Here is a 13,577-nt window from a genome sequence, read left to right on the forward strand (position 1 = left end):
TGCTCACCAGTGGGACATCACTTCTCACAACCAGATCGTTCCATAAATGATTTAAAAATCAAAATCCTCAATGGAATGTTTAAACGCACCCAAGAACGGAAAACATTTGAACTCAGAATGATAAGACTCTTTGACACCAAAACAAGAGGGCTTAATGCGGATATGGGGTTTCGCACACAATATCACAATTGTTTGTAATTATCCTCCAATTCACACAATTGTTGTTTACATAATATAAGGCCGTGTCCGAGCTCCTTGTTTGAATGACATTTGTTGTTTGTGTGTGTGATGGTTCATTTGTTTGCACCCAGTTTGAAGCTGGCAACATGAAGAACCTGGTGCTGAAGATAATCCGAGGCTCCTACCCTCCCGTCTCTCTGCATTACACCTACGACCTCCGCAATCTGCTTTCTGTGCTTTTTAAGAGGAATCCCAGGGATCGCCCGTCGGTCAGCTCCATATTGGAGAAGCCTTTTGTATTTAAACGCGTTGAGAAGTTTCTCCCGCCCCAGGTAAGGGATTACTAGGGGGAGAAAGTTTCATGAATCCTAAACAAATGAGTCTGGTTTAGCTTCAGCTGGTGGCCCGCGGGCTACTTGCTGGCCGCATAGAGGGCCTTGACGTGGCTCTTGGACTCTCTGCTAATTTCATACTCGTTGCTTAGGCAGGTAGTGCACATTTTTGCTCTGAACCGCACCTGTAAATTAAGGTTATGTAAATAAATATACATGTACAGATGTTATACATCGTTGCAACATGTTATATAATCATTTTCAAGTCTGCACAGTACATGCATCTAAAATGACATTACAATAACCTTGTGGCCTTTCTACTGCTAAATGTTTTCTGGTCTGGTCCCATTGGAGAAGTAGTTGAAGAGCCCTGGTCCTTCTATGACTGTGGGACCCTACAGACTGGTACTTAACCCTTTGAGCGTGGCATTCGTGATTACACCGTCACGGGTGACAGAACAGAGGAGAACTCCTCTTTTTTTTTTTTTGTTCCTCTTCCAGTTAGATCGTGATCTCCCCTACAAAATCGAGCAATTGGATTATGACGTGGCTACTAAGTCACGGGGCGCCTGGATGCAGTAGTTGCATCCTTGGGTACCCAAAGGGTTCAAATGGCTGTGATAGGAATCGGTGGGTGTGTTCAGGTCTGAGACTCCTAGCTACAGCCCTCATACAAAGATGCTGCGATTCAAGCTACCGGTTTTATTGTGCTTTATTTGGACTAATCCTAGTTTGCACAGATTTATAGATGCGCACAAACTGGTTAGGAATAATTGTGCACAATTTAGGATTGTTTCAGACTGTGAAACTTCTCCCCTCCCCTGTATATTACCTTCGCTGATCTGGGTAACCCCCGTCCCCAAGATGTTTAAACTTTGGAGACACAAGCACCACCAGGATCACTCTCACTTGGGCGCCAGTAGAAGGTCGCAAACCTCAAAAGATGACGCCGTGCCTTTCCATTGTTAACCCCCGCAGCCATAATTCTGTGTTTTGTTGGGAGGGGGTTGCAGAAACCGTCACAAATATCTTCAAAAAAGTCCAGGGAACCAAGGAGTCCTTGGCTGTCAGAAGACGACATATTGTCGCCGGCTCCCCCCGCCCCATCGGTTCAAGTAATATAAACCGTATCCCAGATTTTCAGTTATAGAGCAGCCCCTGGGTCTATCTCCACTATATATAAACCAGTTGAGCCATCAATGCATATGGCAGCTTCTACACACACACACCACACGCCACACACACCCGTTAGAATAGCTTGTTATACTGTTTGGACTATCTGTGACTGGCGGCTATAGCCAATTGCTATAGAATTGGCTTGGAAATGCCTGTGAGTACGATAACAAGCCCCCTGCTATGTGTCATACATTCTGCTTTCCTACAAGTTCACATCGGGGAGGAAAAACTGCTGCAGTCATTCCTAGTCTTCAGTGATCGAGGCGTAGTACTTTGTAACATCTTATTTGTATTTTAATGTATTTTATTGCATAGCTAAACTATTAATAGTTGGAGTATGTTCAATGTTTTCAATTGCTATTTTATTTTTGTGTAATATGGTAACGCTTGATGTTTTTACTATTCCTGATGTCTAATGTTTTAAACAAAGTCATGTTTTAATTTTCAAGCTTATTGCAGAAGAATTTGGCCCGGGAGCATTTGTCAATCAGCCTAAACCCGTTGCTGTACCAGGTAAGTAAATGGTTGGTGGTGTAATTGCAGGTGACCGTGTTAATGTGGGGACGTAAATAGTTTGGTACAGAAACCATACGGTTATAAAGCCTTGTGATTGGTGCAGCAGGGTCATGGACAGCTTAAACGGCTTAATATAAATGGCGCTTCCCCTCTCCCTCCCCCCCCCCCCCTCTATACCTGCTCTCGGGCTTTGGCGGCGTTATGACTTGATGTGACGTCGCATTGCCATGGCAACACATTACCATTTGACGCCGCATTGTCATGGTGACGCGTCGCCGAAGAGTAAGTAGGAGACGTTACGGAGGCCTCACGCATCCCCCGGCATTAATTTAAATGCCTTGGGGAAGAGCGCGGGGCCTCTGCAACCTCCGCGCCCCGGTTACTTACCACATGGTTTACTCACTGATAACAAGGCCGTTGTATCTGCTCATGGTAATATCAGGTTGAGCCTGAAATGTATGTGTAGTGTTTTTAGAAGAGCAGTTAATGCGCTTGTGTATTATTTGTGTTCACATAGTATTGAAGCAGGGGGTCTCCACAGCAGAACCCCCATTCATTTCATCTCCGGGGACCCCCTGGTTCCCGAGATACCGGTCTCCAAAGGGGGTGCCGGTATCTCGGCAAAGTTTAAAGGTCACGCGGGCCAAGCGGAGGCCGACCCTGACCACGTTACCGCTTCCTAGTGACCCGCAAGCCTCGGGAGCTTGGAAACGCCGCCATTACGTGAACCCTGCGAGCCGATCGGCTACCGGCACCTACTACTAAGGTAAGTATCTCCGGAAGCAGGGGGTCCCCGAAGGTGAAATGAATGGGGTTCATCTCCGGAGACCCCCTGCTCCAATCCCATGTTAAAAATTAAAAAAAATATTTGCAAAACAAAATTGCCCGCTGGGATCGCCGATTTTAACACGGTGTTTGTTTTCTTTCTTTTTTTTTGTCATCCTGGGGAATTAGCAAAAAGAGCAGCACCAGCACCAGCGATGCCTTCTGCCAACTCCCCTGCCCAGAAAATCACCAGACCTGCTGCCAAGTACGGAGTGCCTTTAACAATCAGGAAATCTGGGGATGCTGCTAAGAAGCAGTGCGACAAGAAGCCGCAGGTCCGGCACAGACAGGTGAGAGCAGCAGTAGCCGTGCCGGGGGGGCGGGGGGGACGGGCGAGGTTATAGCTGCATGTGCTACACTTAGCGGTACATGTACCAGCTGCAATGGCCTTTTTATATTTATTTACATTTTTCTTTAAGCACTTTTTGTTGACGTGAAGGTTGAAGCGCTCTCCTCTCAGCACTGCTCTGAAATGCTTGGTTTTTTTGGTAGTGTAAAAAGTGGCTGTCATTTCTTGTCTGGAGAATGGGTTGTGTTTTTTTATGTTTTATTTATTGTGTATTCAAAATCCGTTTATTGTCTGTACTAGCCAAAGTCATTGACAAATCTGGTCATTGTGGCAAAACCAAATCTGTCAAATTTTCTTAGATTCAGGTTGTTTTTTTTGCCCAAACCAGTATCCCGTCACAACCCCCTTAAAAATATGCAATGAGATCCAGTGGGGGAATGAGATGTAGACAGTTGACTGATGTAATATTGCTAGATTTTGCAAAGGCGCTAAATGCTGGTGACCTTGATGTTAAACAAGCTTCAGTGCTCCTAAATTGGACCACGTGCTTTACACTGGCTTCACTCGTCCATGTCAGGGAGATCCCAATATGTGTATCTCTGACACCTAGATTTTGCCTGTAGGGTCCCTGAGGCCGTGTTCTGGGGCTGTTACAGGTTTCTGCCCACAGTATGTGTGTGCTGGTGATACTATTGAATACAGTATGTATGCAGCTCTTGCCAGTTCGACATTCAAAATGTTCTACAATCTGATTTTCTCATAGGTCAAAAGCTGGATGATGCAATACGAACTCTGACAAAACAGTTACTAGGGTATTTAGGGCAAAGGCTAAACTTTCAACAGAGCTACTGATTAGAGCCAAATCTCACTAATCTCGCCTCAATTACCAGCTTGAACTATATGGCTATGTGGCTAGTCTCCCATGTAGCGTTTGGTTTCCATATTGATAACCTATACCCCAAAACCTATACCGTACTAGGCCCATTTTATAGAAATACATCTTTCCTAAGTGCGATGGTCAAAAAGCACAACCAATGCCAGTTAGTGAGTATGAGGATATAGCGTATGATCCAGTTCCCGAAATGTATCTCTGCAAATGTTCTATTTTATGCAACTCAACATGCTGTTCGGTCTCGCTATGTAAATAAAATACCTGTTATTCAGATATGTTTACAGGACATAGGGGCCTATGCAGAGAGCAGCGCTTAAGTAAATCTCGCCATTTTTTTGAGAAATTCGCGCAGAAAATGGCGAGGTACGAAAAACGCGCCATTTTTTTTTTTCTATTTCTGAATCTCGCCAGTGTTAAAAATATCCGAATTCAGAAAGGCGCGAACGCCATCTAGCGGCTGTTCGCGCCAATAAAATGGCGAGATTTTCTACAATTAGCTCCGCCAACAAAAGTTGGCAAGAAGCTGGAGCTCGCCGGCCATAGGAAAGAAAAAAAAAATGCGCGATTTTTTTTTTACACATTTCAGCAGCGCGCATCTCTCCATTTTAAACTCGCCACACGCATTCATGCTATAAATTGCAGATTTCGCACATTTCTGCATATGGAGAATAAAACTCTCCAAAAAAGCTACTTTTTATTACCCTCGCCAATTTTTAAATTCGCTGCTCACTGCATAGGCCCCTTAATTGGTTATCCCTAGAGAGCAGGCACGAGGTACATTTATCCTGTCTCACGTTCACTTACTTTCTGGATAAATGACTAAATTATCTGAGCAGGCTTCTCACCCTTACTGTACACAGCGCTATCTCCTAGGATCCGCCTCCAGGAACCTGCTGATGGTTAAAAATAAGGAATCCGGCCCCTCTTTTCTTACCAAGCGCCCCACTGCTGGAAAAATGTACCCTAGTCCCTCAAAACCACCTCCCGTTTAAAGCTGCAGACCAAGCAATATCCTACATGTCTATTTCTATCAGTGCTGTACTATGAGAAAATACTTGTTGCATGTTTTTGAAACCACGCTGAATAATTTTTTTTATGTATTATACAATAACAAGCATTTTTGTTTCTATAGCAAACATTTACAGTCACATCCCCGTCATCTTCAGAAACAGGCTCTGGCACATCCATTTTTGAGTCTTGCCCTCTCTCTAGCAGTGCACCAATTGTATCTAGTGACTGCCTGGTCACATGATCATCCCCACAGAATTTTGCATCTTTGGTCCTCTTCTGCTGCACTGACAGCCATTTAGTGAACCCCCAGGCCGAATCGTCACGATTGATCACAGGAGAACAGATTGATCGGCAATTTAGCTCATTATTAATCATTGTGTGAATTGTACAGTATTGATGCACATATTAAAGGGTGGGGTACATTTTTTTAATGTATTTTTTATTGCAGGTTTGAAGCCGGGGGCCTCCGGAGCTGAACTAATGTTAATTTCTCCGGGGACCCCCTGCTTCCAGAGATGCTTCCCTCCTGTGAGGGGCGACGGTATCCCTGTGCAGCGTAAATGTCCTGGTCACACTGGCCAATAGGAAGCGGCACAGTATGACATCACGGCTTCCTATTGGCCTGTGTGATGCGGGACATTTTAAACGCTGCCATTTCATTGGTGCACACGGTTGCCTATCTGGAGGGATACCGATTTATCTCTGGAAGCAGGGGTTCCCCCGGAGCTGAAATTAACACTGTCCAGCTCCGGAGACCCCCTGTTTCAAACCTGTAATTAACAAAACAAAATGCAATGCAGCATGAAGGGCTGAGTTTCCACTGTTTACTTATCTGGTGTATGGGGCACAACTTCTGTGGGTTGTTTGGTCCTTAATTTCCAAAAATGTTCTATTATAATCCTACAAAGTCCCAGCGTCTGTAGTAGGGCTGTTCTTTGTCACAGAGACGGCATTGCTTTATTTAGGAGTAGATTTTTTTTAAAAAGTTTATTTTGTTGGTAATTTAGGAGCTGGAAAGCTTTGAGAAGTTAAAAACAATAACAAAGAACCCCGGCTGATTCAGGAGGTTCTCTTATTCCAGATTGCTAGATCTGACGTTCGTTGCCGAGCCCAGCGAGACACAGACCTTGCAGGGAGTGTTGGAGTTGTGATAAGGTCTCCGCCTGCACAATGTGTTGTGGGCATCTCTGGGGAGGGGTGGGTTGGAGTCCCCGCTATTACTTTCATTTCACAATAACGGGCCCAGAAAACACAACCGTCGCTCCTAATGAGGTCCTCCCTTTTTTTCTTTTCCCCCTCGAGGTATAAACGAAAAGGATTTCTGGTTTCATTAGGACCTCTTTATGTTTTAGTCACGTCTGTGTCTACCGGGATACTTCTTTTCTAAAGCGAGAGCTGCTGGCGGCTCTGTGCGCACTTGGCTATGTATAATTGTGTAGGCTGTTTTGGTGGGTCCTTGGTGCCGCCGATTATTAATTGAAGCTGATGCTTCTTACGCAGGTTGTGACACGTGGACCATTTCCCCCACACCACGTCCTTCTAGGGAGGCTGAAACTGCCTCATCTAATTCGTAGTTTCACTTTTTGTCCAGGCCCCTCCAATGAAGAAAGTGAATCCCGGAGAAGAAAGGAGGAAAATGTTTGAGGTATAAAGTCGCCCCTCCTGCTTACTTGAAAGCCTTAGCACCCTCTACGGTGCGGAAGAGACCAGCAATGCCCAGGATGGGGATTTTGCTGCTGGCTCTTCCGGCGCTGAAGGGTTTAACAAACTAACCAAACCGAGACCTTCAAACCTTTCCTCCTCGGTTCTCCCCTCTTATTCCCGCTAACCTCGTTTCCCTCGCTTGCCTTGACGTCACCGCACTAACCTCCTCTAGTAGGAAGAAGGACCAACGGGGCTCGTGGGTATTAATAGGATTTGCATCTATTGCAGGACGGGCCTAAGAAGAAAAGATTGGACCTAAGACAGCTTGAGAAGGAAAAAAGGCAGAGGGAGCAGGTACCTTTTTGTTTAAACATGCAGGTTTTCCTGTGGTTTCTATAAGCATTTGCTGTAACAAGCAGCTTGTTGCAAAACCTCTTTAGTATTTTTTATTTATTTATTTTTAACTTCCCTTTAAAAATATTTGAAAAAGTTACTAATATTTCTTTGCCCCATTCCAGATAAATTTTCTGAGGGCTGAACAGATGAGACGATTGGAGAAAGAGAGGGTAAGATGTGTGTGTAATCAAAGTCAAAGATACCCAATGCTACATCCAATGTGAAAGAATACACCGTTACATGCGTCAATGTTTGGTGTTCTCATGAGTAAGGGTCATTCAGTTAAACCCTTTGGCCAAAGCGTTATACGCCGGCAGCCACGTCACGGCATGACCGCTTGCTGGGGTTGTTGAAGATGTGTACGTGTATTGAATGTAATTTCTGTTAACCGATGGTAAAATTGCAGTGGCCAAGGCCCACTATTAGTATTTGTAGAAACTACATGCAGAAGGCATGCGAGTTACAGATCAGGTGGAAGATGCATTCCTGCCGGTGTCTCCTCGTTGTGCATGACATTAATGTTGGTTGCACTACAGTTGTGAAAATGAGCTTTAAAAAAAAGAATGGGTTATTGGGTGCTATACCGAAGGCGTAACTGTTTTAGGATTTTTACCCGTAGACTGGCCAGTTCGATGCTCCCCCCTTTTTTTATTATTTTTTTTTTTTTGCACCTACCTTTTCTGCACTTTACACTACACCTGTTTGAATACACTTATGCACTTTTTGTATATTCATGTATTGAGCTCAGTGCCTTTTGACGTTCTGTTTCTGGGTTTGTATTTGTTTATTTACCTTTATGAATCACTGGAGAACAGATTTAATTTTGAGGTTCTATCTCCTCAGTCTGTTCTTAGAGCGCGTGTGGGTGTGCGTGTGTGTGTGTAACATATGACAGGCAATAGCATAAGGCCTGCATTATAAACCACCTTAACTACCGCAATGAAAGAGCTGTATTTCATATCATTGCTGTAGTGCAGGAGTGGCTAACTCCAGTCCTCAAAGAGCCACCAACAGCTCAGATTTTAAGGATATCCCTGCTTCAGCACAGGTGGCTCAGTCCTTGACTGCCACTTGACTACCTATAGTACATGCCTATAGAATGACTTATAGGAGCAGATTTGTGATGCTCATGTTACTATAGTTAATTTATTATATTAACTGTTTGCTACTGAGTCACTGATTGAGCCACCCGTGCTGAAGCAGGGATATCCTTAAAACCTGACCTGTAGGTGGCCCTGGAGGACAGGAGTTGGCCACTCGCTCCTCACCCATTTTCTGGCCTGCGTCTCATGCTGAAATAGAAATAAATAAAGCGCAAACCCATAACCCAAAGTGCCATGGAAGTGCTAGTGATAGGTGAATAGAATTGAAGATGCTACTAATTCACAACTTCAAATACAGTGAATTATGGTGAGTACACCAGGTGCCGCCAGATACCTGTTGGTGACAATAAACTGTGCAAATAAAGCTGTATGCTGTGTGTGACCGACCGTAAAAAGTTCATATACTATATGCTTTTTCCACATGTGTTTCTTTATGCATGAGGTCATATAATACAGCGCAACCCCGTTACAACGCGAATCCGCTTGTAAGCGGGGCTCCCAATTTTCGTATTTCTGAATACTTTACAACACGATTATTGGTGTCTCAAATACTTGATTACTTTAATGCTTTGGATGAAAAAAATCAAACCGCGCTCTTGCTTCCTAAAAGGATCTTGAAGTAGATCAGCTCTCCCCTCTTGCTGCTGCTGTGATGTGAAGGCACCGCTCCTCCACCAATACCCGTCGTAGGAAGGCTCCAAGCGGCAGGGGTTAATGAAAAATAAACACAGAAGCGCACCAAGGGTCAAGAATTGTATAATAACAAATAAATAACATGTAAAAACTTACATATAAGGATATATAAGTCCAGTAGCGGTCAGTGCACATGTAGTTGGTTCAAGTGTGCTCGTGGGCGCAGGGGGTAAGTGCGGAGGCTCACAGATCAGTCCCGCGCGCTGGGGCTGGCTTGCTCAGCAAAACTCTGCTGTTACTTCCGGGTTGCGGCTTCTCGCAGGACCCGTGTGTAGTAGTCCACCGCAATCGCCGGTATTCCAACACACATCCCACTCGAGCGAGCAGGAAGATTGCGGTGGACTACTATACACGGGTCCTGCGAGAAGCCGCAACCCGGAAGTAACAGCAGAGTTTTGCTGAGCAAGCCAGCCCCAGTGCGCGGGACTGATCTGTGAGCCTCAGCACTTACCCCCTGCGCCCACGAGCACACTTGAACCAACTACATGTGCACTGACCGCTACTGGACTTGTATATCCTTATATGTAAGTTTTTACATGTTGTTTATTTGTTATTATACAATTCTTGACCCTTGGTGCGCTTCTGTGTTTATTTTTTACTTTAATGCTTTATTGTACAATGCATACAATTGTACATTATTTCTAACGCGATCCGCGATGTGATTCTTTGGACCCCAAGCACAGCGTTATAAGGGGGTTGAGCTGTTCATACAAGAACAAGTGATTCCACGCTGTGAAGACACGGAGATAACTGCTGCAGGAGACCAGTGATATGTTTGGTTATACCACTTTTATTTGCACAGTTTATTGTCACTAGCATTGTCACTTAGTGCGCTGTAGATCCCATATGTTTGCACCTGCGTCTCTTGCTGCACGTACTACCTCATTGTACATCCTCTTGCTCGCCACAACTTTCTCTGTTGTCTTTGTCCCCCTTCTCAGCCCCTCGCCTTTCCCATGCCCTCTGCATGGCTCTTCACACATCGGCCTTTCAGTATGGAGCTCAGTAAACCTGTATAGTTGGACATGAAATCGCTAGTGCCAGTTCCTCACTGACTTTCCCTTATGTGGCTGATTGTGCTGTCACAGAGGCAGGGCACCAGTGATACATTACAGGGGTCCGTGGCGGACCTGCAATGTTTGGGGTGTATAAGACTAGGCTCGGCTACCAAAACAAATATCCTGAGTGTACCCTACAAATACTTAGTACCTCCCTCCAAGCAGCCAAAAATGAGACCCACGCTTGATCTCAGAACCCTGTTAAGTGCTGGGTTCATGGTGCATCCACATTACAGAGGGATACAAGCAGCGCTGATACGTTCCCAGGGGTGGGAGTTTTTGCTTTCAGTCTGCACTTCTGTGACTTGGTGACGGGGAAACTTCTGTGCATTTCACTCTAGCTGACCTTGCATTTTGCAGCCACCAGAGGGCAGTAGAGTAATTTAGCATGGTGCTCTTCCCACTGTCTGCATGTGCAGAACACCGCCAGAGAATGAGGACGGTACACCCCTACATTTTCATTACCAGATTCTATCATTATTTAGCACATTTAATTTGAAACCCTATTTTTACACGTGATTATTTCGTTTTTGTTGCAGTACTGCTTTTGTTTTGTTATTTTACTGTTCTCTATCCTTTTTTTTATTTTATTTGTATTTCTCTTAAGATGATATACTATTCTTTAAGTTTTTACGGTACTACATATTTTAGAATAGTATTTTTTTATGTTTCTATTTACAGTACTTTGTAGCACCTATTGAATATAATAAACTTGAAGTTGCAGTGGCACAATAATAATAATAATAATACATCTAATTGGCTGCCTTACGAAGGTTAAAAAGATGTAGTCGATATTACATTAATAATTGTACTTATTTGTATGCTGTGGCAAATAGATCCGTTTTTTCTTTTAGGTCTACTGAATTCTTGCTTATCGCCTACTTACTTTTGCTGGTCTAGTTAAATAAATCATCTTATTTACTTAAAAACATTAGCTCCCTTTGGTCCCAGAAAAGACTGCTCCGTGAAACTAAGCATATTGTCTGCAGAATGTTACAGAGGGCGGGAGAAAGGGCCGGGACAAACACTGGCTAGAATATAGTCCCTTTCTATGGGATTCCCCCTGAGAAACGTACTGTGATGAGACGCGTCGGGGTAACCCTTGCAAGACCACGCTGTTGCCTGTCTGTGTTTTTTTTCCTTGCGATGATAACTAGGGGGAAAATGCGCTGTTTTATTTCCTGGGCCTGAGTATCGGGCGATGCGAACTTAACCACAGAGCACTATTATTATTATTATTATTATTGTACATTTCTAAAGGAGGTTTGGTTGTTGGGTCCATATTGGCGTCTAATAACAGAAGCTTTTGAGCAGACTATTTAATTAAGCAAACTTATATGTGTAACCCCCCCCCCCCCCCCTCCTAAAGGGTTACTAGCAGGCAGGGTTGCCGACAGGGGGGGACAGCCGGGACAGGTGTCCGGGCCCAGAGGCTGCGGGGGGCCCAGCCGGCGCTGCAAGTTGTGCCCGACCTCTGGCCCGGCTGCCGGTTGTTGCCGGGCCCTGTCTCTCCCTGAGCTGCCTGCAGGCACGCGACAGCCCTCTCTGACGTCAGCTCGCAGGAAGTAAGCTGGGCCTCAGCTTCAGGTGCTATGTCCATAAGGATGAATAGTGGATACTTTACCACCAGTGATGATGATGAAAATAAAGACATCACTCCGCAATGGGGTCCAAAAGAAACTGTACTCGGCAAAAAGTCACACATCCAACGTTTCCATCCACGCAATGGGATCTTTCTCGCACGCACACACACACACACACACGTCTTTTTAATCTCTAGCTCCTGAGGTTACCACAGTAACATTTTAACCTCTCGGACACTAATCCACTTTTGTCTCTGGAACGGAGCATCTCATTTTAAAAACGTTGGAAAGGGCAAGAAGAAATCGCTTTAAGCAAGTAAAAAAAAAAATTGCTAAATAAAATGGCTGTTTTTAAAAATGTGACATAAGATTATACATTTTTTTTTTCCCGTTTTTATTTTATTTGAGACTTTTAGTGTAGGTATTGATGGGGGGGGGGGTAGCTGTGATGGTCCTTTCTTCCATTTCGTAACAAAGAAGGGAGAGGGAGTAGGTGGTATGATGCCTTTTGTTGTAGTGATGTTGCAAGGTGTCGAACCTCTCGGGGTCCTTCATCAGGTGTTGGTGTGTAAGTGCACTAAAGCAGTGACAAGGCCATCCTTGTGTACCGCTACACGTTTAACCACCGAAGGATCCTGTGATGGGGGGGTGTCGTACTGTGCGTACTCCACATTATGTTCTGCCAACACGTAATACAATACTTTGCCTTCGTGCAGATAGAAGGCAGATCATTGACGGTACATTAACTCTTAACACCCCACTAATATTGGGAAGAATGCATCTCCCTGATTTCCAATTCCTCTGACCAGAGAGCAGTGGTGGGGAAGTAATCGGGGATATTACCGCGTGGCCGGCTGGGCATTCCTGTGACGGGATGTGGTAAAGCCACAACGTCCCGGTGGACATCTCTTGGGCTATTAGTGGTGGAGATGCAGGAAGGGAGGTGGGCAGCCTAGAAATGGTGGCGGCCCACTTCTCAAATATAGTCGATGAGGAACTCCACATTTTAATTTTGTTTCTAAAAGGAGCCGCGTAACTAGCCTGTTAAAACGGACATGTTGCTGCGCAGGCTTTCTCCCAGACTTCATGGCCGCCGCCTTGTTTTGCACGTGACGGTGCAGGAAGTGTATGAATGAGCCTAGAACTCGGCAGGTTTTAACGTTGACCGGGTGTTGTTTTCGTAGTTGGAGCGAATAAACCGGGCAAGAGAGCAAGGCTGGAGAAATGTGATTGGCGCAGGAGGAAGCGGAGAAGTGAAGGTATCTGATGAATTATGTATGTCTTGCCTCCCTTTTGGGGCCAACAGTTGAAATACCAATCTGAAGAGGTCTGTATTTATTTCCTGTGTGTCTGGTTAACACTTCGAGAGCCGCAGCACATTTCCTTGCAATGCGTTGCAATCCCATTAAGAACATACTGAAGTCCCTGGGTTAGTAGCAGTGTTTGGGTTGGACATTTTCAGCTGAAACTGTTAATAAATGGGACATTTACAGAGCTGTACAAAGTGAGGCCGTATGTGGGTTTGCTTTTGTATTGTTGTGCACAGGCCGTGCCTCAATCAATGACGGGTTAAGAAGCCATAACCACTGGCCAAGCCAATCAAAGCCGATGTAGAGAGCTGCACAAACGTCTCAATACCAATGTATCACAAGGCCATTGATTTAAAATAAATAACTACATCTATCTACTGTTTTTAGTATGAATCCTCACTATTTATTTATTTATAAAAATGTTTTACCCGGAAGTAATACATTGTACATTGAGAGATACCTCTCGTTTTCAAGTATGTCCTGGGCACAGAGTTATAAAATTTATGCTAAAGCAGGCAGCACAGATTAGTCAGCTAAGGGTGACCTCAAATGATGCATTTGCCGTTTTG

The 13,577-nt window shown here is 44.6% G+C and overlaps 1 protein-coding gene across 4 annotated transcripts in view; it reads left to right on the top strand.

Annotated features, from left to right (window-relative positions):
- NEK1 (NIMA related kinase 1) overlaps window positions 1-13,577 on the top strand; it is an 88,073-nt gene that overhangs the window by 14,213 nt on the left and 60,283 nt on the right. For 3 of the 4 annotated variants that reach the window (XM_075611621.1, XM_075611639.1, XM_075611648.1), the window contains exons 8-14: window positions 312-512; window positions 2,138-2,201; window positions 3,159-3,319; window positions 6,813-6,866; window positions 7,154-7,219; window positions 7,384-7,431; window positions 12,883-12,957. In XM_075611621.1, coding sequence (XP_075467736.1) covers window positions 312-512; window positions 2,138-2,201; window positions 3,159-3,319; window positions 6,813-6,866; window positions 7,154-7,219; window positions 7,384-7,431; window positions 12,883-12,957 — 669 coding nt within the window. The remainder of the gene's footprint in view (window positions 1-311; window positions 513-2,137; window positions 2,202-3,158; window positions 3,320-6,812; window positions 6,867-7,153; window positions 7,220-7,383; window positions 7,432-12,882; window positions 12,958-13,577) is intronic. The other variant, XM_075611628.1, reaches the window with a different exon arrangement.

Source organism: Ascaphus truei, chromosome 1, assembly GCF_040206685.1.
Source record: "Ascaphus truei isolate aAscTru1 chromosome 1, aAscTru1.hap1, whole genome shotgun sequence".
Lineage (NCBI taxonomy): Eukaryota > Metazoa > Chordata > Amphibia > Anura > Ascaphidae > Ascaphus > Ascaphus truei.